The sequence below is a fragment of the Athene noctua genome, chromosome 28 (assembly GCF_965140245.1).
Source record: "Athene noctua chromosome 28, bAthNoc1.hap1.1, whole genome shotgun sequence".
Lineage (NCBI taxonomy): Eukaryota > Metazoa > Chordata > Aves > Strigiformes > Strigidae > Athene > Athene noctua.
In genome coordinates this window covers 426,031-451,612 of record NC_134064.1, presented here as the reverse complement: position 1 = coordinate 451,612, position 25,582 = coordinate 426,031, and the positions used below count along the sequence as shown (strand labels likewise).

Here is a 25,582-nt window from a genome sequence, read left to right as displayed (position 1 = left end):
GAATTTGACCAGCCAAACACGTGCAATTCTGCTGTGCCAGATCAAAGCCACACGATCACACTGTGACCGAGGGTGGGGTGTTTAGTCAGAGCATTCCCCACTCCGTTGTTCTCTGCCGTTGGTCAGCTGGATGTCGCAGCAACACGGGGCTGTGGCGCTCACGGCTGCACTACTGGAGTCAGAAAGGCAGAAGGAGGGGTAAAGCGGGGCTTGGGGCTCAGCTCCATGAGCTGAGCGGTTTTTGAAGAGACTGGTGACAGCTGAGGAGATGCTGTAGGTGGCGCTGGGCACGTCTCGGGCCTAGGGGCCGCCTGGGGCTGTGAAGGCGCTGGCCCGCGGCTGCTGGTGGGTGAGGGTGTCACGCCAGGAGTGCCGTGCTGACCGTCGGGTCGAGGCCACGCTCCGTGGAGGATCACGCTCCCGCTCCCAGCACACCTCTGTCATGCAGCAGTCGCGACGCTTGTCTGTGTGATCTGGGAACAGGGGCTGAACGGATTGAGGCGGGGTAAATACTGGAGAGCCGTGGCTCAGCCCCGAGCTGCTCAGCAGTGCAGTTCCAGGAAGTTATTGCACACGTCGCTGTATTGCTGCACGATTGGGGCTGTGTGAGAATGTCTGTCAGTCTGCTTGTATTTCACACCCCGGCAGAAGAAGATATTTCATGGAGAGGTCTTGGTAAATTCAGAATGGTTTTATGTTTTTGCTGCGTACATATCTTTGCTCATTGGAGTTTGCCTCTGCAAAATCTTTCCGTTTGCAAATACACAGAATCCTATTACAGAATCACAGAATCGTTCCGGTTGGAAAAGACTCTTGGGATCATCAAGTCCAACCCTCAGCCCTACTCTACAAAGTTCTCCCCCACACCATATCCCCCAGCAGCATTGATTCTCTTAGGTTATCGATTCTCAGAGGTTTTTAAAATGTGAAATCTAAGCATCTTTGACTCTAATAGCTATTTAAATAGCTTCAGTGTTATGTTTTTAAAAGACTTTAATGGAAAGCTGCAGGATTTGGTAAAGGTGAATGTGCTGAGCATTTTAAAAAATACTTATGCACTCCTGGGTGTGACTCTGTCTAGCACAAGCAGATGCCACCCCTGTGCAGTAGGAAGGCAAGTATTTAATTGCCCTCCACTGACTTGGGCAGCGGCCCCTGAAGAGCAAGGCTGAGCCCACAGCTTTTAGGAAATGTGACTGGGGCTCTCCTGCCCTCTTCGGTTGGCTGATGGGGTCCCCGGGATCGAAGAAACGACAATTCTGTGCTCGGAAGGTGATTTCCACCACTGTGACAGAAGCAGAGGTGGTAACTAACTGGGAAGAGAAGGTAGCCTTTCTGGGAAATTGGGCTCCCTTTAAAAACGTACCTTGTTCTGTCATGTCCTTCTCAGTTACATTATATTTGTTTATGGCAGATCTCAAGAAGTGGCAGAATAATACCCGAGAAGGAATACCGGCTAAATACTCTACGGGAGGAACACCTGAAATACGTACAGGAGTACCTGGCTGGCACCGTGTTTAATAAGGCCCCTGACAGAGAGGTATGCATTTACCAGCGCCGTGTGAGCCATGTCAGGTACTCCCCTGCTGAGAGCCAGGGGCTGTGGACTCATACTGGACTGTTTGTGGTAGCTGCGCCCTGGCGGTGCCCTGAAAGGCTCTGTCCTGCTGGGAAAAGGACAGTCGTTGTGCTTGACATCCCCGCGTGAAACCTCCGCTGGCCTCTGGTTGTCAGCCCGCAGCGTCATTCATCAGAGCGTACGCTGTCCTGGCTCTCGTGCTGCCCTTCGGCTCTCATCAGGTTGTGGGATGATATGCACAGGGCTAGCTGGCTTAAAAGAATTCCAGTCGAAACAGTAGTTGGAACATGGTCATATATCTCACCTGAACACAAAGTTTGGGCACGTTCCTGTTACGTCTCAAGAATGGAGTTGGTCCCTACAACTTTACAAATGCTCAGTTGTTAATTGCCGATGTTAACTTACAGAGGTGTCATGCAAATGGGTTGAATCAATAGTGGTTTTGTAATAGGGCTCGGTGAGGAAAACAACCAGGGAGCAGGCAGGTGATAAGCAGAGCAGAAGCGTTATTACCTTCACTGACATCTCATAACGTCCATTAACGAGGTTTCTCTCTTACATTGATAGCGTCATCATCAGCCAGGAGCAGAGAAGAAACCTGCGGAGAATGGCAGGAAGGAGAAGGCGCAGAAAGTCAAGGTAAGGCTGGAGTGCTCCCCAGCGCTGGGGGGACGCGGCAGCTTTGCCCTGGGTTAAACCACAGCCGTGGGTCAGGCCAGAGGCTCGCTGAGCCAACGGCTTTGTCTCTGATGTTTACGGAAAAAGTACAAGAAACAGATAAGTAGAGGATGATCCTGCCCCAGGTTCCATCTCCTTCCTCTAGCCAGCAGTTCAGGAACTTCAATTCACACCCTAATTCCTTTGGAATCTACTTATTATTTTGGTTCTGCAGTGTTCTTGGTTGTGGAATTTAATTATGAGTTGTAGGAAATGGCACTTTCTTGCATTTCTGCACAATAATTAATGTATCTGCTGTCTGATAATTGGAGCAATTTGGTGCTCCATTGTTCTCCTTATGAAAAGAGTTAATACCTGTTCTTTTCCAAGGCATTTGTAGTTTTACACACCTTTTTCATATTCCTTCTCAGTTTTCCAAGCTGAAGACTCTCAGTCTATTGAGGCTTTCGCCCATGAGCCATTCCAGGCTTCTCTTCTCATTGCTGTTGCCATTTTTCAACCGTTTCTAGTTCTACTCTTTCTGTTTCGAAACGGGGAACCAGAAGAGGATGAATAATTGAGGATACACGTTGCAGTTCTTCTAGTAATTCTAGACACTATCTGCTCTTGACTGCAGCTGCACACTGAGCTCATATCACACCCTATTTAGCAGAACCATCATGTAAGTAATGAAAAGAGGTTTCAGAAGCCTTTGCTTTGGTGTCACGTAGGCAGGGCTTGGTTCTGTAGTTGTTAGAGTCACGGAAGTCCCACAGAAGTCAGAAGTTCTTCTCCCCATGAAGTCACTTGGACTCACATGGGAAAAGTTGTTCTCATTCTGGCTGAGATATACTCAGCATCTTTTTTCTTTATTAGGAGCCTGTGTCCATCGCGAAGAATGCATTGTGAAGCTAGCTGCTGCTTGGAGCAGCTGAAAACCAATGTCAAATCTTTCTGATTTTAAATAATACCTTTATGAGGTAAAGGAAGGAGGAGATTTTCATGACAGACAGCGATGGCTATGGTACTTGCACTGTTTACTGACTGAAGTCCTGCTGGCAGAGTCACCCCAGTGGAAGCCGTGACTAAGGCAGCCTGTGAAGGGAGTCTGGACTTGGGTGATTTTGGAACAAAACCCCAAACTGCTTCCTTCAGTGAGGAGCACAGGGGAGACGCCTGCTGTCCTGGCTTTGGCTGGGACAGCGTTAATTTTTCTTCTTAGTAGCTAGAGTAGTGCTGTGTTTGGATTCAGTGTGCGATTTGGTATCAGAAGAATGCTGATAGCACAGGGATGTGTGCAGTTGCTGCCAGGAGATCAAGGACATTCCAACTCCCCCTGTCCTGCCATGGGCGGGTGCAGAAGATACTGTGAGGGGCCATGACCAGAGCAGCAGACCCAAACTGGTCAGGAGAACATTCCTCATTGTGTAACGTCACGCTCAGGATGTAAAGGAGGGTTGGCTGGGAAGGGGTTTGTTCTCTCTCGCTTCCAGGACTGCTTTTTCAGGATCTTGGCTTCTCCGGGATCACCAGCTGGGAACAGGCTGGGTATCAGTCAGCGGGCGGTGGCAGGTGGTTGTGCATTTCCCATTTCTACTTTCTATTATTGTTGTTTTGTTTCATTTCAATTGGTAAACTGTTTTTGTCTCAACCGCTGAGTCTCCCCACCTCTACCCCTCCAATTCCCTCTCCCGTGCCCAAGGAGCGGGGGGTGAGTGAGCGGCTGCCTGGCGTTTGCCTGCCGGCGGGCTCGAACCACGACACACCTGCAGATGGGTGATCTGTGTCTCTGCTGCGGTACCACGCCGGGACACAGGAACCTGGCTGCAATTGGCAGTGTAATTTAACCCTCAGCTCATACGTTCAGTGAATTCGGCTGAGTAGCTAACCTGAAAGAAAAGGAGAAAGACAGATGACTGAGCAAGGGAGGATGGGAGACAGAGCTGTCTGTCTCCAGAAGGGTCGTCAGCCCAACGTGGGGCTTTTGGAAAGAAAAGGGAGGGAGGGGCATCAGCCAGAGCAAGGAAGTGGCAGATGCGCTTCAGCCAAGCCAAGAATCAGGAGATCCGCATAAACAGGCAGATGAATTGCATTTGGGAGGATCAGCAGCTGGAGAGGGCTGCAGGGAAATGAGTCAGAGGTGGGAACAGGTCTTTTCCCTTGTCTCTCTCCTTCTCCCCGTGATTTCCTTTCCTTCCTTAAGCAGGCGTCCCAGTGTCACAGCTGTCCAGTGAGAGACAGCTGGCAGGCAGGCTCAGACATGGCTGTTAGGGCTGGCAGGCCAATGTTGATTTGCTTCTTGCCCACAATTTAGTACCTCAGAGACGTACATTTCTCTTCTTTTAGGCGGAACCAGCCAGCTTTAGGCACTTCCCGCACCCACCAGCCGGTACAAGAAATCATCGTGGGCTCTTCCCTCCCCTTGGCAGAGAAGCCGCTGGTCGCTCCCGACAACAGGTGAGTTTTAGCAGCCACCCCGAAGGCGCTGGCGTGAGCACACACAGCGCAGGCGTGCACGTAGGCCTGTGAGGTCTGGGCTTAGTCTAGAGCTCTGACTGCCCCATCCGCCATCCCCTGGGGCCGACCTCCTGTTTGCAGGGTTGTGTCATTAAAGAGAAGTCTGCAGAAGCCGATGCTGCAGGAATGGCACATCAGAATGGAGGAAACAAAAATCTTTGTGATAAATCTTCTTTAATCCTTCCCTTTTCTCTGCCTTGTCGCCCAAGCCTAGGCCGGTGTCAGTACATTAAGTATTGTTAATGGGTGCTACGGCTGTAGGCGCGTTCTAAAACCCTGAGAGCAATGGAGGCCTCTTAGAAAACAGAGGTGAAGGGGTGAAGTAAGGCTAAAGCTCATCCAGAAGGCCGTGCTTCGGAGCTCTGGCTCAGAAACCTCTTCCTCTCTGTTAACAGGCAGAGAAGGAATGTTAATGTACTCTGGAAAAATAATGATACGAACGTCTAAGGTCAAAGGTCAAATATATGGCTCAGTTTTGACTGGTTCTCGATTCCAGTGATGATCGTGGGTGCAGACTGAAGTGAGATTTTCAGTCCTGGGTAACCTCCTCTCCAGGAAGAGGACACTTGGGCCTGTGGTTATGTGTGATGGTGGACATCATCGCATCAGCACCGATCCAGGGAGTCTGCCTGTTGTAAGGCAGCAAGTTAACTCAGATGAACAGCTTTTTGACTTGGTGTTCTGAAGGGTATACAAGGAAAAGATGAACTAATAACGTGATAAAAATGCAGAGTATTGAACAAAAGTAGGTCTGCTTTGGTGGTGCGTTCTCTCAGCGTGCGTGTGCTGAAGGCACCAAAAGGCAGCACCCGGCTGCGTTCCTGGGCGTGCCTGTGAGCTCACGTGTTTGCTTCAAGGCTGCACTGTGAAGAGACAGTAGCAAAACCTGGATTTATGGTCAAGAGTTATTCTGGATGCTCCAGTATTTGGATGCTCAGTGAGAGATGCCTAAAGGGGCCTGGCTCTTCAGAGGCAGACGAGAAAATGTAATATCCTGAAGGTACCTGAGAACCACTCATCACTTCCAAATATCACAATCAATGCTTTATTTTTTATTTTTTTTTTTTTTTACTTATGGTGCTGCTCTGCACTGGAAACTATACACTGAGATTTTGTGGCTGTTTTCTTTTTCCTTTTCTAGACTTCCAGGCGACCACATGCAGCGCCAGGGGATCTGCAGCACTCACTCCATTTCCCACCACTTCCCTTCTGTGCTGCAGCGGGGGCTGTCAATACTTCCACAGCTAAAAAGAAGTGCCCGGCACCTCAAGTCAGTCAACAGCCTGCCGGCAGGGTGAGGCCATATTTCATTCTGAAAATAATGTAATTGTAGGGACAGCTTTATAACACTGCTTTAGTACTACAGCTCCCAGAACTGTATACTGCAGGCAACATGCCTTCCAAAGGGTGATCAGCTTTTTATTAAGCTCTCCTTTCAAACTTCCCCTTAATTTTCAAGACATTGGCTTACTGGTCTAATGCCCAGTTCTTGATCACAGTGAGGAAAAATGTGGAGACTTTTTTAGTATAAAACCTCTGCATGCATCATTTTCTCCCTCCACATAGACTATCTGTTATGTAGAGAGGCAGGCAGCCACCTGGTTAACACCAAGAACTCGGGAATATTTTCACACAGCCTTCCAAGTTTTCCTCTTCATCTACAGCTGCAAAGTAGCAAAAAACCTCCTTTATTTATTTTTACCATTCCTCCTGCTAAGTCACACTGTCAGGTTCAGAGAATGAGAGCTTTTTGGAGTAGCCAGACATGATCTTGGTACATACACAGTTTCTTTCAGGTGCGATTTGGACTTCTGTCCTAGAAAAACATGATGTAATTGGTTTTGTGTTAGGAGTTCCACGGGACTGGGGTGTTTTGGAATGGGGCTGTGACCACTGCCTGGCAGACACTGGCCGAATAGCTCCCTCCTGCATTTGCTCTGTATTGTGATGGGCACGATCCTTTCTCCAAGAATTTGCTGGCACTTTCTACTTAATGCTCCCTGCTGCCAAAACAGCCAGATCAGTCACAGGCTATGCAGACATGACGCAGAGCTCAGAGCCAGAGCACGCGGCGTTTGCGGAATTTATTCTCTAGAGGTGCCTTTTGCTCCTCAGGGCCCTGGGCCTGTTTGCATTTCATCCTGAAGGAGGACTAGACCTCCACTACAAATGGGAGAGAAGCGTTTTGAACCACATCTTGTGTAATTGATGCCAAATGATGTTACTGTCGGGAGACTCTTTGGGATGCTTTGGAACTTGCTTGCCAGCGGAGGGAGCGCAGCAGTGCCGTGGGGTTCCGTCTGCTGGGGATCAGAACCCTGCACGGTTACAAGCAGTACCCGGCTCACAGTGCTGTATATACCTATGGGGGTGACGCTCCCAAGCAGCTGCCGGTTGCTTTGCAAATTAAAAGAAAGGGTTTTAGCACAGAAATCTTTTCATGAACAAAAGTGCATGCACCGAGTTACGGAACTGTTGTAGAAGTGTGTGTCTTACGAGGTGTAAAGAGCCGTCAAACCATGGTTGGTTCAATGCGCTCGGTGGCTGGTTTTGCATAACCTATTTAACCTGGTTAAAATGTTTTCACAGGAGGAGAGGAGTGAAATAAAAGGACCAAATACAGTAAAATACATGACCAATATATCTTCCATCATTAACACCGGTCTGATACCAACACCACCTCCACCCCAGCAAAAAAGTGGAAAAACAGTGAGAACTGGGGTGACCAGAGGGAGACAATTGCGTCCCGTCACTGTACCCAGTGAGGCAGAGGTACCTCCAAGGATGGTAAGTCAGCTCTCTCTACTTCTCTGTTTATGGACAGGTATATAATCTTCCTTGTTGGTGTATTTGCCTAATGTTTAGCACATAAATCTTTTCATGAACAAAAGTGCATGCACCGAGTTACGGAACTGTTGTAGAAGTGTGTGTCTTACGAGGTGTAAAGAGCCGTCAAACCATGGTTGGTTCAATGCGCTCGGTGGCTGGTTTTGCATAACCTATTTAACCTGGTTAAAATGTTTTCACAGGAGGAGAGGAGTGAAATAAAAGGACCAAATACAGTAAAATACGTGACCAATATATCTTCCATCAACAACACCGGTCTGATACCAACACCACCTCCACCCCAGCAAAAAAGTGGAAAAACAGTGAGAACTGGGGTGACCAGAGGGAGACAATTGCGTCCCGTCACTGTACCCAGTGAGGCAGAGGTACCTCCAAGGATGGTAAGTCAGCTCTCTCTACTTCTCTGTTTATGGACAGGTATATAATCTTCCTTGTTGGTGTATTTGCCTAATGTTGAACGATGTGTTTACCTAGTTTGCATAAATATTCACCAAATTTTTGAAAGAAATAAAATTCATAACTAAAATATATATATTATAAATATATATATAAAGTTAATATATAGAATATATATAATGTAAGTGCCACCCATCTCTCTATATACTAAAACATTTGGTGTTTTTCATCAGCTGGGGGAAAAAAGGGTGCTTGAACAGAAAAACCATGGGAACTCTTACTTAAAGCCTTCTGGTTTAGTCGATCCGATCCTGTCTGTGACCATATCTGGTACCATAACTTCAGAGGGATATAGGAAATGCCTTGAGTGTGTGAAAACTTCATCTGTTATACTATATCTCCAGCCAGTTTTGACTCCTGTAAAAGGGAATTGTAGGAACCCTGGATTAGGGGGGACCATACGGGTCACGGTTCCTGCAATTTTGGGCAATTAGATGTAGTGGATTTTCAGTTTGAAACATTTTCCTCCCCTTCTGCATGTTACAAAGCACTTTCCAATTTAAGCAGCCCAAGGCTCATCTTAAAAGACTGGAAGCCTCAAGTGTACGCCACACATACATGCTCTTTGTGTTCACCTTTTGTTAGAGTTGGAAGCTGAATGCATTTTTTGTGTCTTTCCTGCTGCAGAATTCTGGAGTAGTCTTCAGGTCCGGGGTACGCAGCGGCCCATGTATCACCATGGCCTTTCTGGGAAGAAATCTGCATTTATTGGGCAAGGATGCTGATAAGAGGAGTGAAATCACAGTCTATCAGCAGCACTGTGGAGGAGAAAACCTTTGTGTCTACAAAGGCAACCTATTGGAAGGAGGTGAGGGTGAAGAGTCAAAGAATTCATATCAATTCTGGTGACATCATGTATTTTTTTTTTGCTAAAAAGTTGGTGTGGTATCAAAATGACTTCAGCTGAGCTCAGTCGAGGTATATGCATCCAGGGATTTCTATACCATCTACCTCCACACTAAATCTGGATCTACTGTTTCATGATTGAAAGTGAGGTTAGAATGACTTCTGCAAATTATGGTGGAAGAAACTTAGAGAACTAATTCAGCAAAATACTGTAGCTTAGGTTAATTTCATATAGAGCTGTGTGGTTAATAAAGTAGTAGTAGGAGCAGATTGTCCTTAAATAGGGGTTATCTGTTTCTGGCTTTACACAGTACATCGGTGCATGTTGCTTATTACTCCAGAAGGAAAAGTAGATAAGGGGAGCCCAACTCCCATCTCTCTGACGTGAGTGCAATTCCATAGCACCAGTGGAAGGTGAATTGTGTTCTGGGATCCTGGGAAGAGGCAATGGCTGGGACATTGTCACTTGTGAGGAGGAGTGATTCCACCGATGACCCCCTCATTCCAGCTCACAGAACCCCTGTGCTGGCGTTTTCAGCGGGCGTGGGAAGATGGTGCAGAGCTCAGTGCGCTCCCGCCCGTCCCCGAGGCTGTGGGAGCACCGCGGCGTGCCCGCGGATCAGCTCACGGGGCTGCTGGGCTGGCTCCCCGCTGTGTCCTCTGTGCCTGCCCCTCTTGTCCCCAGCCCCGCTCACAGGCCTGAGGGAGTGACCGGTGTAAAGGGGGTACAACCCCGTCCCCCCGGCAGGGAGCGGGGTGCCCGCCTCGGTGCCCTCCCGCCTGGATGCCAAGCAGTGCCTTGCAGAGCAGCTGGAACGGCTCCAGAAGCAGCATCTTTCCAGTGCCCGGTGTTCCCTGAGCCCAGCCGCGTCCGTGCGGGCCCAGAGCCGCTGGTGCTGAGCTGTGCTCATCTGGAGCCTCGGCTGCCCCTGCCAGGTGTGTCCCACTGCGGGGGCTCTGACATGCTGCTGCCCTGCACCGGGTGGGCCCGTGCCAGGAATCCTAAACCTCCTGTGCACGATGCCCACTCCTGTAAGGCACGGGCGGAGTTAATTTTGTGGAGATGGGAGGCTCTGCTCTCTGTTCTGCTGTGGCTGTGAGCGCCCAAACGGAGTGGCTTGTCACAGGGGTGCCCAGCTTGGCACTCTGGGGTTGGAGAGAGACGCGGCTGTTGTGTGGGGAGGAGGTGGGGTATTACCGACTAATTAATGTACCCGAGAACCAGAGTGCCTGACCTCAGAGGGCTGGGTGCTCTGGTGGTGATGCAGGTGAGATACGACGATTGCAACAGCCTGGCAGCAAAGCATAACCTCTCTTCTTTGAATCCCTTCTGTGACCGCAGAGACCTTTCAGTTTATCTCAAGGAGGCACCGAGGTTTCCCCTTCAGCCTCACCTTTATTCTCAATGGGCTGACAGTGGACAGATTGAGCTGCTGCTGTGAGTACAGACACCGGAGGCCCTCCACGGTGGGAGGCAGACATGGATACTTCAGATTTGTCAGTGTGGAGGGAGCATCTCCCTGCTACAGGTATGGAGACGAGTGTGCTTTGCTCACAAGGACCTCGCAGCACAGTAGTTTGAATTTATCCCTTGTTTCCTCTTTGGTCATCTTTCTGGCACCCTGCAGCTCTTCCTCATCCCTGAGCAGAGCGGTGGCCAGGGGGTGCCACACTTACACCCCTTGCCTGCCTCTCGTGAAAGTGCTGGTGAAATAAGTACGCAGAGCGCTGCTGACTTAACTGTCGTTTTTGGTGTTTTCTTTGTGATTGTGAGAACGGGGTAATTTATTTTTAAACAGCAGTTTTGGGGGAGGGAAAGATTTTAAGACATCCTTGTCTGTGAAGAAAACATGGTTTTCCAGAGACTTGTGGTTAGCTACGGTGGAAGTTCTGGTTTCAATGTCACCCTCTGCTTGCAGAATTGCATCGACACACTCCATAGAGCACAGTGTCCCGACCCTCGTGGGTGGTGTAGGGTGGCTCTCCGTGTCTGCGGGTAAAAACATGATACCTTCCCATTCTCCTTGTTGTTTTATAGGTGCATTATTGCAATGGGCCTGGACAACAAGCCAGTGCCTCCCAAGAAAAAGATGGAGGAGGACCGTGAGGAAAATCCTGTGGGTTCCGGGACAGATGGAGTGTGCATTGGAGATGGAGTGTGCATTGAGCCAGGTAAAGAGCAGCATTGAACAGAAAGATTCAGTGTTAGTGATCTCACCATGTGTGGAAGCAAATGTCCAAACTATTGAGGACAAAATGGAGACCGGACAGGAGAACAGAGAGGAAGGGAAAAAACTATCTGATTGTGAGCATGAAGGTAGTCAGGAAGACATTGGTAAAACTGGTACAGTACTGCTAAAGAGAAGCAGGGGATGAAAAACGGGAGAGTAGGATTCTGTAGGTCTGGGATTGCGGGCCTCGGCCTTTGCCTGGGGCTTCCTCTCTGAGGACACCTGGTGCGAGGAGTGTGGCGATGCCTGTGTCTGGGTGATAAAATCAGTGGGGCTTCTTTGGGCCAAGCACCAGGACGAGAGGGTTTTGCAGGAGCCAAGGAAGTGAGTAAGGAAGGTCTGAGAGGCTGCAACAGGAGCCTGAGGGCGATGGGAAAGCAGGAGGGAAGTGGGGCACAGCGCAGGGACAGCCGTGAGGGGGGAGAATGGCAGCAGGCGAGGACAGGTAGAGCAGGAGGAGGGACCGGGGTGGGTGTGGGCAGGGAGACGGCCAGTCTGAGGGGAGCTCCAGTGCCGGGGAGTGGAGAGAAGATGGCGGCTGCAGGGGCAGGCCATGGGCAAGGTGCTGCTGCCTGCTCCGAGGTGGGTGGCAGGGGAGGACGGACTGGGGAGGGGGGAGGCTCAGTGCTGGGCGCAGGAGGGGAGGGAAGGTGGGAAGAGCACGTAGCAGCAAAAGGTCAGCAAGATGCAGCGCTAGCTGAAGTGTTCTGGTCTCCTCTCCTCTGTTGCCAGGGGCCGTGCAGGGCTCTGTTCCCTAAGGCTCTTTCCCGCCCCCTCTCCACCACAGTGCCCCAGGCACCGCTCAGGGGACACCTGCCCCAACCTCCAGGTCCTGGCTTGTCTGAGCCTTTGTTCCTCTGCCCCAGGCCTACCAGCCCTCCTTTCGTGCCTCCTCTGCTCCGACCCCCCCGGACCATCGTCCTTTCCCCTTACTGACCGCTCCCCTTGCCTGTTGTAGCTAGCTGACCTTCCCCCTCTGCTTGAGGCCCACCTCCTTTCTGTCGGCAGATTTAAAAAGAAAGACCGGAGAGAGGCTGCCCTTGCTGAAAGTCTGCCCGAGGGGCGTTTCTTGTGGCAGGCCAATGCAATATTTCTGGTATCAAACGGTGCGTGGCAGCTCCACCTGCACGCCCAGGATGTGCCACCTTGGGCCGGTCCCTGTTGCTGTCGGGGACTCTGCCTGCCCCCGCGGGAGAGGCGGTGGGCTCAGCTCTTATGATAAAGCCTTCTTCAGAGTGAGTCAGATTTAGAGATGTATCTAAATTCCTACTTCCTATTCCTATTTTTACTTTCATAATTCCGCAGTGCTGCTGCTACTCAGCTTCCTCATTAGTCCCCCTGGATCTGTGTTTGGCATTAATCAAGCCTTTTTCCTTCAGCAGGGGGGCACCTTTCTGACAGTTGCCTAAGGAGGCCTCACTTCCAACAATGCAGTTGGAATCGCAAGTGATTTTGAACACAGAAAAAAAAAAATCTCCTTATTCCCTTAATTCTCATTGTCTGGGTAACCGTTTATCTGCCTAATTGGTTCTGCATCAGGTACTCTTGATTTCTGTCCCTGGCATCTGTCCCTTCAGTATTTTAAAAGCACCGATCGAAAGAAGAAGGGGTGGGCAATAAAATGGGAAAGGTGAGAAGTGATGGCCACGAGGGACAGACAGCTGGTGTGTCAGCGGTGGCAGCTCTCCGGCACAGTTGGGTTTGTTGCCTCTCTGCTGCACGCGCAGTGAGCTGGTGGTGGCAGAGGAATTACTGAATTTCACAGGGAAATCACTGACATCGCTACGCGCTGGTGCCTGGGGTTGCAGCCGCTGCAGCTTGGCTGGGCAGGGGAGGATTCTGTAATGCGTACGCGTGGGGCCAATCTTTACTACAGATGTGAGCAGAGCTGTCTGTCAGCTACTACAGCTTGTCAGGCTCGTGGCCTGGGACGGAATCCAGACCGTGTTGGGGTGAAAATGGCAATTCTGTTGTCAGCTTCATTTGTCTGAGGATTTCACCTGGGAGCTGAAGGAGGTACCAGAGCAGTGCCATGACAGAATGTTCCTCCGCAGCACCCTTTGGCTGGATTGATTTAATTCATTCAGTTTGTAAGCCACTTCTTTGCTGATTAGCCACGTCAATCCACATGTGTCTTTTTTTGTGCTGCAGTAGATTACCTTTCTCCAGCTTTCTCTGTTGCTTGCATTTTTTATTCGTTGCAAGAGGATTTTCTCCTGTCATAAGAGACTGTCTTGCATTTTATTTCCGAGTTTGCCCAGTTCTCGGTTTTTCTACTCCTGTCAGTGGCTAATCGTTCTGATTGTTGTTTTTAATGTATTGATCATACTTGATGCATCATTCAGTAGCTTTACTGCATTTTTGCTATGCTATTTATGAGGAATACGATGCTTTTTTATGATAATGTGCTCTTATTCTTCCTGTCGGTGGTCGTAGATTCTCTCATGGCGTTAAAAAGACTGAGCAAATGCAAAGGCAAAAGGAGATTGATGAAGTTAAGCTCTGCCTGCTTAAATAGAACTTTATTAGTTGTGAATTCCGTCTCACCGTATGATTCTTGTATTTTAGAGTATGATGAAGATATTGAAGCAGAAGAGAGACAGATTGATGGTCAAACGAATGGAACATCAGAGTCACCCTCAGGTGATAAAAAACCCGACTTGGACATTGCAGAGGAGAGTGAAACCGCATCAGAGAAGGCATTGGAGGTCTCTGACAGTGAGAAGGATGAAGATGATGGATACTCTGACAGTGACTTCCAGGACGATGAACAAGGTTAGTTTATTTCATACTGAGGCTTAGAGAAGTTGACCTGATGCATGTTTTACATTTTGTGCATGTTTTACATCTTGTGCGTGCCTGGTACATATGTTAAGGGGAAAACACAGGAAAACACATGCAATTCCTTCTGAACTGGAAAAAGGTAGCTGTTTTATCTGTGGTTAATTCGACCATCCATCACTGAAATACGGCAAAACCCACGGGCAGTGTAAGGGTGTGGCAGCTCACAGCAGACTTTGCTGAACTATTGAGGTGCAGAAATGGAGATGGAGCCAGTTGGCAAATTAGCTCTAAATACTTGGGCAGATCAGCACTTTGTGTCAGCGGTCACTGACGTCCGAGACCACTGACACCTTCTGAGGATACGCCCTTTTATCTGAGAAGCCCCCGGCACACCCGATGTGCCTCCTGGTGGTTTAGCAGTGCTGTCTTTAATGGCCCTGAGCAGCCAGAACCTCGGCGGCGTCCCCTGGCGCACCGCTGGCCCGTGCTGGCCGAGGGAGGAGATGCCGTCAGCTCAGCTCTCCCTGCTGCCTGCGTGGGATTATCTTCATCAATAATCCCATGGAAAACTCGCAGGCAATTTCTCATGTCTTCAGTGAACAGCAGCATTCCATTCACCATGTCGTGAGTAAGTCGGAACTGATCTGCCTTTTCCTTGTGGCAGTGTTTTAGTTCTCTCTTAACTTTTCTCCTCTATGGCTTTGTTAGATCCTGAGCTGACTTCTGTGCCTCTCGCTTGTCATCATGTACCAGGATTTCTCCATTTCCTGCTCTTTCAAAATCAATTACTTCATATTCCTTACATTTGACCGTCCTAATGTGCAAACCGTTTCTCGAGTTAAATGGAAACATTACTTTCACATTTGTATTTCTAGGTGAATTAAGCAATGGTAATATTAAGCAATACAGCTCTTTGTGAAAAGGTTGCAGCTGCAAGAAAGATCCAGTCTTTTTATAGAAAGTAAAAAGTCCACCAGAAATTCCAGTTAGGTTTGAAACATCCTTGCTTATAAACGCATTGCAGCGATCAAAAAGAATCTTAATTTTTGTTCTCTCATGATAATCAGAAATAGCTTGTGATTCAGGAATAATCAGTACAATTAAGCATTCTTTTCTGCTTGTTAGTGCATGGCATTATGAACTTCTCTGTGACTTCACTCAGCTGCCTCTCAAGCTCTAGCAGTGTGTGATGATCATTCATTCCTCTTTCCTATTTGTTCATTTTTGATATTTTCCCCTTTGTAATGAAATCTTGCTACTTTTTTTTTCCCCACCACTGAACAGAAGAGGTGGAGAGAAGGGATGAAAAAGATGTGGGTTTCTCCCAACTGAGATGTAATAATAAATTTATGAAAAATAAGTATTAATTGGTAATTTTGAGGGCAAGAAGAGCTTTCTGCTTGAATGAAGGACTCTCTGGAAATACTATAGGTGGAAATATTTCAAGCAACATTAGCAGCAACTACTAGTTCCATTTTTTTAGGCGATTGGTAAAGTGCCTAATAGCTCTCCACAGTGGAAGATGTTTCTGGATATTCATGATTGAAAACGTTTTTCTTTAATTCCACACCACTGTTTTTAGTTATGCCTTTTTGCACATCCTTAAGCTGGTCTTTTCCGTTCTTCGTATTTACAAATTCTCCAAGACAACATGACCCCATTTCATTGTTGCTAGCTTCAGCTTTCATCTGCTTGTGTGCTGAAATTCCACATGCTCTGTACATTTATTGTGCTTTGAGATCATCTGCCGAGCCTTGCACCTGTAGTTTTTTCAAAGAAGAACTCGCTTCAACTTAAGCATGTGTGTGTCAGAGTTGGTAGACCAGGATTTTGGATAGCAAGCTTTTGGGCATGGATGCTATGTTTCTGTGTTTCAGCAATCAGTACCCGAATCCTCTTGTGAGCTCTGAGTGCTGCTTTGGCAGAAATAACACGCTAATAGTAATGGGATCTGGATCTTTATGAGTACGTGCTGTGGACAGATTTTGTCTCACCTTAGTTCAGCATATCGTGACACGTGTTCAAGAGGGTCTGAAGCTGTTGGGCCCCTTGGGTCAGTTCAGCCAGCATACAGAGCTGAGAATGAAATCCAGATAGCCGAGGTGCCACAGATGTGACTTTTGCATCCAATATTATGAGTTGGACATAAATAAAGAGCGTGTAAGAGGGACCTTGGCATTCAAATCCCTGTGGACCATAAGCCAGTGAGTGAATTGGGGAGAATGGCTGACAGTTCCCCTGGTGCAGTGTGTAATCTGCACGTTGGAGTGGTTCTGTCTCTGAACTGTTTGTACTCCTGTCAGCGCCTGGGAGCGATGGTGTTTCCCGGGACTCTAAACGTACCTCCCGTCAGAACAGAGGCGCGAGTCCGGGGCAGGCTGGAGGTGCCAGAGTCGTTGCCAGGCGGTGGCTGCCCAGTCGTTTGTGCCTCAGGTCCGTGGAAGCAGATGCTGGAGGCCGAACCTCCACCGCCCGTGGCCCCGCGCGCTGCTCTGCTGCCCGTGGCTGTGGAATGAGCGTGCGCCTCCGCGGCTTCTCAGGGCGAGGCAGCATCCTCACAGCACCGCTGCAGCGAGCTGGCAGGGGGCGAGGGCTCCGCGCCTCCCCCTTTGCTAATTCTAAGGAAAATTGCGGAGTTTTATTGATTTGCTGGTCTGGCCCTATACAGGGCAGTCCACTGATTTAGAATGGCAGTTCCCATTCAAACACAGCTTCTTTGTTCTTGTTTTAATTAATTTATGGGAGTCGTTGACATATTTTAGGGAATTTTTAGCTTCCATGTTTGAGGTTTTTTTAAAAGCAGTCCTGCAAAGTTATTGTAATGCACTGCAGATGAGTAGGATATTTTAAAATATTACCAAAAATTGCAGCGAGCCTTTCTGAGGCTGAAGCGGATGAAGAAGAAAAGACAAACCCAGAAGATCTAACAGCGAGGGAAGACGCTGGAACTCTTGATGAAGATACAACATCAGTACAGCGTCAGGTTCCTGAAGTTCCTGGGGAGCTCAAACAGGCTGTGGCAGTAGCAAGTCTGCTCGAGGAAGACAAGGAAAGGGATGCAAGCAGTAGGGGGGACAATGGGGAGGATCTCAGGCCATCGGAAAGCAGCGTGTTGGAAGCAGCTGACAGCGATGAGGAGGGTCCTGACAGTGACGAGGGGAGCGGTGAGTACAGACCCTCTGCCCGGCTGTGGGTGACCAGTGCACGCCAGGGTGCCTGTCTGCCTTCACAGCAGGTCCTGGCGCAGCACGGGGGAGGCAGTTCTGGGCTGTTTCCAGGCTGCTAGAATACTCTCTTGGCTGTGAGCTAAACACCCACCCAGAACGTGGCCTTGGCTTATTGTTTCTTTTCTAGTGTTTCCAGCGTAAGGCTTTGACCGTTGTTTTTCACTCCAGTAGCTGGGTTTCGCATGTCATGCAATTATTATGAAATCCAAACGTGATTGATTACCTGTAGGAGAGTCTGTATGCCAGGTTGGGGGAATCTGTTGATAATGATCCAAACAGAAACCAAAAATTACTGTGTGAATCACAGTGCAGCAGATGAAGATCAAAACTGTGTCAGTTGATCCATGGTTGTGTTGCTTCACTGTGTCGTGGATTTTTTGGGGAGGAGCAAATCGAATGGTTGTGCGAGGCCTCATTTTTACTGTTGATAAAATGGGCATCTTGCAGTTTCATCCTCACCTGTATGGGTAAGGGGCAATTAATAAAAGGTTGGCCACAAGAGCAAGGCTTTGCCTTATTGTATCTGGAAGGGGAAAAAATGTAAGCCCTTGCTTTGCGATGTCATCCAGGTCACAGGGGAATGTCCTGGGTGCTGTTAAATCAGGCAGCATAAAAGAACAGCTGTCTGCACTGGTGCTGGCGTACAGGAGAGCCACAGGCCATGGTAGATGAAATTTTCAGTTGTCTCTTTGTGTGCTGGATTTGCAGTGGAATGCAGAATGCATTCCCTTTATTTTAACAGAAGGCTTTGGTTCTGTTTCTGTTGCTTTCAGTTCACTGCAGTGCATCTAAGATAGTCTTGTGTGGCATAAACAATCGGAATGCTGCTGCTTAGTGCTCTGCAAGGCAGTTGCTGCTGGGTTACTTTGACTGTCTTGTGCGTTGCTTTTGTTTTGGTTTGCATTCAGAATTGAGATAGTAAAGACAGTAACGTGCTGTTCATTGAATAATGCTGAAGCCTCCAAAGATGTTTGGCTCCGGAACCCCTCTCTTGTGTGAAAGAAACTTCAGTTTAGGCACTTTCACCACTAGGCTCTTCAACACTAGAGTTGAGCAAGGACTACTGAAGAAGAACCTTACAAACCTAGAGGACAGAATGTTATGCTGTATCAATGGAATGTGTCAAGCTAGTGATCTGGTCCTGAGCTGGCCTAAGAAAAGAGTGTTGTTCTTTATTAGCACGATTCCTGTGTGCTTACATCCAACACACACGGTTTCATGGCTCTAGGCTTGAACAGAGATCCTCTATCCAATCCAGACAGGTAGTCCGAATGGTAAGTAGGTAACGGCGTTTGATCCTTAGTCCAGTCCTGTTCACCTCTGCTGCCAGGAGACTACCTGAGATTCAGGGATGGTGCAGGTCAAGGAAGGACAAGAAAAACCATTGAATCCTAAAAATGATAGATAGGAACGACCTCCTAATTTGCATAGTGATTTGTCCCCGTCTACCTGGGGGTTATCTAGGTAAATTCTATAGCAAGGAAAGAATTGTCAAGAAACAGAGTGTAGAGCAATGAAAGAATTGGCTCTCAGTCCATTCTTGAGCCTCCAAGGGTCATTCTCAGGGTGGTGTTGAGAGGAGGATGATAGGCACTGTTCTGTTTTGTCCTGCTGAGACCCATCTGACAGGGTTTTTCCTAACTGGTGCTGTCATTAGCAGTGCAGAACTAATTTATTGGAGAAAATTGTATACGCTGAAGAAAGCAAAAGGTGCAGAGTGCTCCTCTGGGGTGGTTCAGATGTAGGCTGAGTCCAGGCAGATCACGACGGGTGGTGTGACAGGGTCTGTCAGAAGCGTGGAAGTACCTGGGGTGGGCTCCTGCTGCGCATTTTCTGATCTCGCTGCACTCTTTGTGACAAGGAGATATTGCCAGTCCCAAGAGAGAGAATTATTGTCAGCGGTGTTTGTCACCCTGCCCTAGGCTCGGTGTTTCGAAAGACTGCCAGTTCTGTTTTGTCAGATGTATGACTTGACTGTGAAGCATCACAAGCATTGCATTTACAGAGCAGAAAATACTTCTCCACTTATTTTTAGATAAGTGTAGGTCTTCACACACTGAAGTTGGGGAACTGAGGAACCATCAGAACTGTAGTTGGGAGCTTAACATAGACCTTTTTTTTAAGAAAAAGTATTGATAGAACAGTAACAAATTTATGTCTGTAAAACAATATTGTTGCTCCCATGTTGAACCCCCCTTCAGACCGCCTGACAAAAGCAATCTCACCGTTGTGAAAATGTTGTGGAAGACTGCTGCTCTACGGTTCAGTAGATGCCCCTGCATGAATTTTCCCTTGGATTTTTCGTGGTTGTCTCCATTTGGTTTTAATCTACCTGAATTATTGCTGGTGAAGATTGACATGGCTCCAATCGGGTCTGCCCTAACATTTCAAATTTTAAACCAAGCTGAGGCAGCTGGATGAGTTCTGCTCCCCTTTCGCTTTTTAATGGCTTCTCTTTCCGGCTTCCTCTTTTGTAACTTTGTGGTAGTTCTTGAAGATTGCAGTCCAGTCCGGGTGAAAACAGCAACGGCAGCTGGACATGGTGATCACATGAATTCCGAACCTGATGACTCCTGTCCAGATGTGGAAGAAGAGGTCGTATCAAGTGGGGAGTATGATGCCAGTGAAGGTGAGGTTGGCTGTTGAGCAGGGATGAAATCTAATTAATCTGAAGTCTTTTTCTAGAAGTGCTTGCCCTTTCCCTTTCCTTTCTAGTCTATCAAACGCTACGTCTGCTCTTTCCTAACTCGTATAAAATTTGGTGTTGACTCGCTGGCTTCTGTAGTCATGTGTAGTTAACCTGTATCACAGTAAATAACTGCTTTGTTGGTAGCTGTAATGGTCCTAGGTAAAGAATGCAGGCCATGAAAAACTGGCTGCCAGTCAAGAAAACAGCTGTGGAAGGCAGGAGCCTAGCAAGTTTCCCTTTGCTTGCAGGGAGTTTGGGGGCTCCTGGGGAGGCAAATGTCCAGGACAGGCAGGGTGGGACTGGCAGATGAGGAGGGAAGCTGAGCTGCAGCCTCCATCTCCGTGCTGTGCCCCGTTTGTCTCCCAAGCTCATCCCCCGGTGAGCAGTTGGCCTAATCGGCAGTGAGCTTGGTCTTGGTTCCCTCCAAGAACCTTTCTGGTCCCTGCACCCTGAGCCGTTCATTGCTGGGAGCCGTCCTGGAAGGTCACCTTAAGCTTCTACTCCCCAGCAGCAGTGAGTCTGAAAAGCGAAGAAACCCACAGGTTAAAACTGACTTCAGTCTGCACTGCTGCTCTTCCTTTTCCTTCTGCCATCCTCTAAGGGTCTAGCAGCTGGCAGGAACAGGCCATCTCTATTGTTTTTAAATTGCTAGTTGTGCACGTTCTTACTTTGGCACATGAATCCAGGGTGTTCTAAGTTTGTTTTTCTGGTCAGCTGGGAGCCTTTTGACCTCCTTCCTCTATGTAGCCTAAGAGCACACTCTTGTAAGGTGTGTTGTCTTTCATCTGGAGAGTGTATACAGGAGGCTGGAGGTTCCTTCTCGTCTCTGGGGATAGTTCAGAGGGCAGGCAGAGCTGTCAGAGTTGAAAGATGGTCATGCGTCGGCATTTTGGCTTAAACTAGTTATGCCAGGCGTCAGAACAGCAGCACTAGAAATGTAGTCAGAGCAAAGGTGCATGATGAGAAGTAGCACAGCAAGCTTTCTTCTTGTCACCATGCTGATGTCCCCTCATTGCTTGGGAGAGGTAGCCTCTTTAATAATAACCCTGTAAAACAGCCTTAACACTAACACAATTCTCAATTAAACTATTGTTTTTATTATTTTTTAATAGCACCAGATGGAACATTCTTGGCAGAAGGAACAAGAACACTTGATGTGCAGGAAGCAGAAGAAAAAGTGTCACAAGAAGGGCAGAGGGTAGAGGAAACTCAAGCACTTGAGGAGGCAGATTTTATTGAAGAGGAAGGAGAAGTTTGCACCAAAGAGGCAGGAGAAGAAGTAGAATGGGTGGGAGATTTGCTGCCGCAGGAGGAAATCCTGGCTGTGCTGCAGGCAGAGGGTCAGCTTGTGGTGGAGGAATCTGCTCCTGAAGAGAGTGCCATGGCAGAAGGACATCCTAAAAGACAGGTGACAGGGAAAGGAAGGGAGCTTGGCACAGAGCTGGCACGTGGGGAACAGGATGTTCTGGTGGAGGGGATGGAGAGCGAGGCAGATCTCGAAGAGCAGGAAACTGGGGAAGAGGAGCTGTCAGGGGGAGGGGATAACCTTGGCCGGGAGGAAGGCAGAATGCAGCCCGAGGGGCTGGGGGGAGCTGAGGACCTCTCTGAGAGTGATGACGAGGACACTGAGATAGAAGAGTCAGAGGGTGAGGAGAAGCTGGAGGAGGGAGAACTTGAAGAGAAAGACGTGAGAGGTGCTGTGTCTGCAGGAGACGAGAACCTGGAGGAGGGAGAACGTGGGAAAGTTGTGGGGAGTGCTGTGTCTGAGAGAGAGGAGAACCTGGATAAGGGAGAATTTGAAGCAAAAGATATGGGCAGTGCAGTGTCTGAGGGAGAGGAGAACATGGAGGAGGAAGAATTTGAGAAAGACATGGGGACTGCTCTCTTTGAGGGAGAGAAGGAACTAGAGGAGGGAGAACTTGAAGAGAAAGATGTGAGAAATGTTGTGTCTGCAGGAGAGGAGAACTTGGAGGTGGAAGAATTTGACGTGAAAGATATAGGGAGTGCTGTGTCTGAGGGAGAGGAGAAGCTGGAAGAGAGAAAATTTGAAGTGAAAGACATGGGCAGTGCTGTCTGTGCAGGAGAGGAGAATGCGGAGGAGGGAGAATTTGAAGGGAAAGACATGGGGAGTGATGTGTCTGAGGGAGAGGAGAAGCTGGATAACAGAGAATTAGAAGATAAAGACAAGGGCAGTGCTGTGTCTGCAGGAGAGGAGAAGCTGGAGGAGGGAGAATATGACATGAAAGATATTGGGAGTGCTGTGTCTGACGGAGAGGAGAAGCTGGAGGAGGAAGAATTTGAGAAAGACGTGGGGATTGCTCACTTTGAGGGAGAGAAGGACCTAGAGGAGGGAGAACTTGAAGAGAAAGACGTGAGAGGTGTTGTGCCTGCAGGAGAGGAGAAGCTGAAGGAGGGAGAATTTGATGAGAAACACATGGGGAGTGCTGTGTCTGAGGGAGAGGAGAAGCTGGAGGAGGGAGAATTTGGGAAAGATTTGGGGAGAACTGTGTGTGAGGGAGAGGAGAAGCTGGAGGAGGAAGAATTTGAAGGAGAAGTGATGGGCAGTGCTGTGTCTGCGAGAGAGGGGGACCTAAAGGAGGAAGAATCTGAAGTGAAAGACATGGGCAGTTCAGTGTCTGAGGGACAGGAGAATCTGGAGGAGGCAGAATTCGAAGGGAAAGACATGGTCAGTGCTGTTTCTCAGGGAGAGGGCGACATGGAGATGGAAGAATCTGTAGTGAAAGACATGGGGAGTGCTGTGTCTGAGGGAGAGGGGGAACTTCAGGAGGTAGAATTTGAAGTGAAAGATATGAGGAGTGCTGTGTCTGAGGGAGACGAGAACCTGGAAGAGGGAGAATTTGAAGGGAAAATAATGGGGAGTGCTGTGTTTGATGGAGAGGAGAAGCTTCAAAAGGGAGAATTTGATGATAAAGACATGGGCAGTGCTGTGTCTGAGGGTGAGGGGGACCTGAAGGAGGAAGAATCTGAAGTGAAAGACATGGGCAGTGCTGTGTGTGCAGGAGAAGAGAACCTGGAGGAGGGAGAATTTGAAGGGAAAGACATGGGGAGTGATGTGTCTGAGGGAGAGGAGAAGCTGGAGAAGGAAGAACTTGGGGAAGATTTGGGGAGTACTGTGTGTGAGGGAGAGGAGAAGCTGGAGGAGGAAGAATTTGAAGGAGGAGTGATGGGCAGCGCTGTGTCTGCGAGAGAGTGGGACCTAAAGGAGGAAGAATTTGAAGTGAAAGACATGGGCAGTTCAGTGTCTGAGGGAGAGGAGGAGCTGGAGGAGGCAGAATTCGAAGGGAAAGACATGGTCAGTGCTGTATCTCAGGGAGAGGAGAACGTGGAAGAGGGAGAATTTGAAGTGAAATACATGGGGAGTGCTGTGTCTGAGGGAGAGGAGAAGCTGGAGGAGGGAAAATTTGAAGGGAAAGACATGGGGAGTGATGTGTCTGAGAGAGAGGAGAAGCTGGAGGAGGGAGAATTTGGGACAGACGTGGGCAGTGCTGCATCAGAGGGACAGGAGGACCTAGAGGACAAAGAATTTGAGAAAGACATGGGGACTGCTCTCTTTGAGGGAGAGAAGGACCTAGAGGAGGGAGAACTTGAAGAGAAAGACGTGAGAGGTGTTGTGCCTGCAGGAGAGGAGAAGCTGAAGGAGGGAGAATTTGGGAAAGATTTGGGGAGTACTGTGTGTGAGGGAGAGGAGAAGCTGGAGGAGGAAGAATATGAAGGTGAAGTGATGGTCAGTGCTGTGTCTGCGAGAGAGGGGGACCTAAAGGAGGAAGAATCTGAAGTTGTAGACATGGGCAGTTCAGTGTCTGAGGGACAGGAGAATCTGGAGGAGGCAGAATTCGAAGGGAAAGACATGGTCAGTGCTGTGTCTCAGGGAGAGGGTGACATGCAGGAGGAAGAATCTGTAGTGAAAGACATGGGGAGTGCTGTGTCTGAGGGAGAAGATAAGCTTGAGAAGGAAGAACTTGGGAAAGATTTGGGGAGTACTGTGTGTGAGGGAGAGGAGAAGCTGCAGGAGGAAGAATTTGAAGGAGAAGTGATGGTCAGTGCTGTGTCTGCGAGAGAGTGGGACCTAAAGGAGGAAGAATCTGAAGTGAAAGACATGAGCAGTTCAGTGTCTGAGGGACAGGAGAATCTGGAGGAGGCAGAATTCGAAGGGAAAGACATGGTCAGTGCTGTGTCTCAGGGAGAGGGTGAAATGGAGGAAGAAGAATCTCTAGTGAAAGACATGGGCAGTGCTGTGTCTGAGGGAGAGGAGAAGCTTGAAAAGGGAGAATTTGAGAAAGACATGGGGACTGCTCTCTTTGAGGGAGAGAAGGACCTAGAGGAGGGAGAACTTGAAGAGAAAGACGTGAGAGGTGTTGTGCCTGTAGGAGAGGAGAAGCTGAAGGAGGGAGAATTTGAGGAGAAACACATGGGGAGTGCTGTGTCTGAGGGAGAGGAGAAGCTTGAAAAGGGAGAATTTGAAGATAAAGACATGGGCAGTGCTGTGTCTGCGGGTGAAGGGGACCTGAAGGAGGAAGAAATTGAAGTGAAAGACATGGGGAGTGCTGTGTGTGCAGGAGAGGAGAACCTGGAGGAGGGAGAATTTGAAGGGAAAGACATGGGGAGTGATGTGTCTGAGGGGCAGGAGGAGCTGGAGGAGGCACAATTCGAAGGGAAAGAAATGGGCAGTGCTGTGTCTGAGGGAGAGGGGGACCTTCAGGAGGTAGAATTTGAAGTGAAATACATGGGGAGTGCTGTGTCTGAGGAAGAGGAGAATCTGGAAGAAGGAGAATTTGAAGGGAAAGACATGGGGAGTGCTGTGTTTGAGGGAGAGGAGAAGCTTGAAAAGGGAGAATTTGAAGATAAAGACATGGGCAGTGCTGTGTCCGTGGGTGAGGGGGACCTGAAGGAGGAAGAATTAGAAGTGAAAGACATGGGCAGTGCTGTGTTTGAGGGACAGGGGAACCTAGAGGAGGGAGAACTGGAACAGAAAGACGTGAGAGATGTTGTGTCTGCAGGAGAGGAGAAGCTGGAGGAGGGAGAATTTGGGAAAGACATGGGGAGTGCTGTGTCTGAGGGACAGGAGAAGGTGGAAAAGGGCGAATTTGAAGGGAAAGACGTGGTCAGTGCTGTGTCTACAAGAGACGGGAACATGAAGGAGGAAGAATCTGTAGTGAAATACATGGGCAGTGCTGTGTCTGAGGGAGAGGAGAAGCTGGAAAAGGGAGAATTTGAAGATAAAGAATTGGGCAGTGTTGTGTCTATGGGTGAGGGGGACCTGAAGGAGGAAGAATCTGAAGTGAAAGACATGGGCAGTGCTGTGTGTGCAGGAGAGGAGAACCTGGAGGAGGGAGAATTTGAAGGGAAAGACATGGAGAGTGATGTGTCTGAGGGAGAGGAGAAGCTGGAGAAGGAAGAACTTGGGGAAGATTTGGGGAGTACTGTGTGTGAGGGAGAGGAGAAGCTGGAGGAGGAAGAATATGAAGGTGAAGTGATGGTCAGTGCTGTGTCTGCGAGAGAGGGGGACCTAAAGGAGGAAGAATCTGAAGTTGTAGACATGGGCAGTTCAGTGTCTGAGGGACAGGAGAATCTGGAGGAGGCAGAATTCGAAGGGAAAGACATGGTCAGTGCTGTATCTCAGGGAGAGGGTGACATGGAGGAGGAAGAATCTGTAGTGAAAGACATGGGCAGTGCTGTGTCTGAGGGAGAGGAGAACCTGGAGGAGGAAGAATTTGAGAAAGACATGGGG

The 25,582-nt window shown here is 48.8% G+C and overlaps 1 protein-coding gene across 1 annotated transcript in view; it reads left to right on the top strand.

Moving 5' to 3' along the window:
* The first annotated feature begins 1,227 nt into the window (after positions 1-1,227).
* LOC141971171 (uncharacterized) overlaps positions 1,228-25,582 on the top strand; it is a 36,142-nt gene continuing 11,787 nt past the window's right edge. Inside the window, 14 exon segments of the mRNA XM_074928332.1 lie at positions 1,228-1,326; positions 1,415-1,540; positions 2,147-2,218; positions 3,113-3,141; positions 4,583-4,693; positions 5,895-6,042; positions 8,684-8,864; positions 10,245-10,431; positions 10,941-11,075; positions 11,077-11,237; positions 13,702-13,908; positions 16,788-17,081; positions 19,633-19,773; positions 20,946-21,657. Coding sequence (XP_074784433.1) covers positions 1,228-1,326; positions 1,415-1,540; positions 2,147-2,218; positions 3,113-3,141; positions 4,583-4,693; positions 5,895-6,042; positions 8,684-8,864; positions 10,245-10,431; positions 10,941-11,075; positions 11,077-11,237; positions 13,702-13,908; positions 16,788-17,081; positions 19,633-19,773; positions 20,946-21,657 — 2,603 coding nt within the window.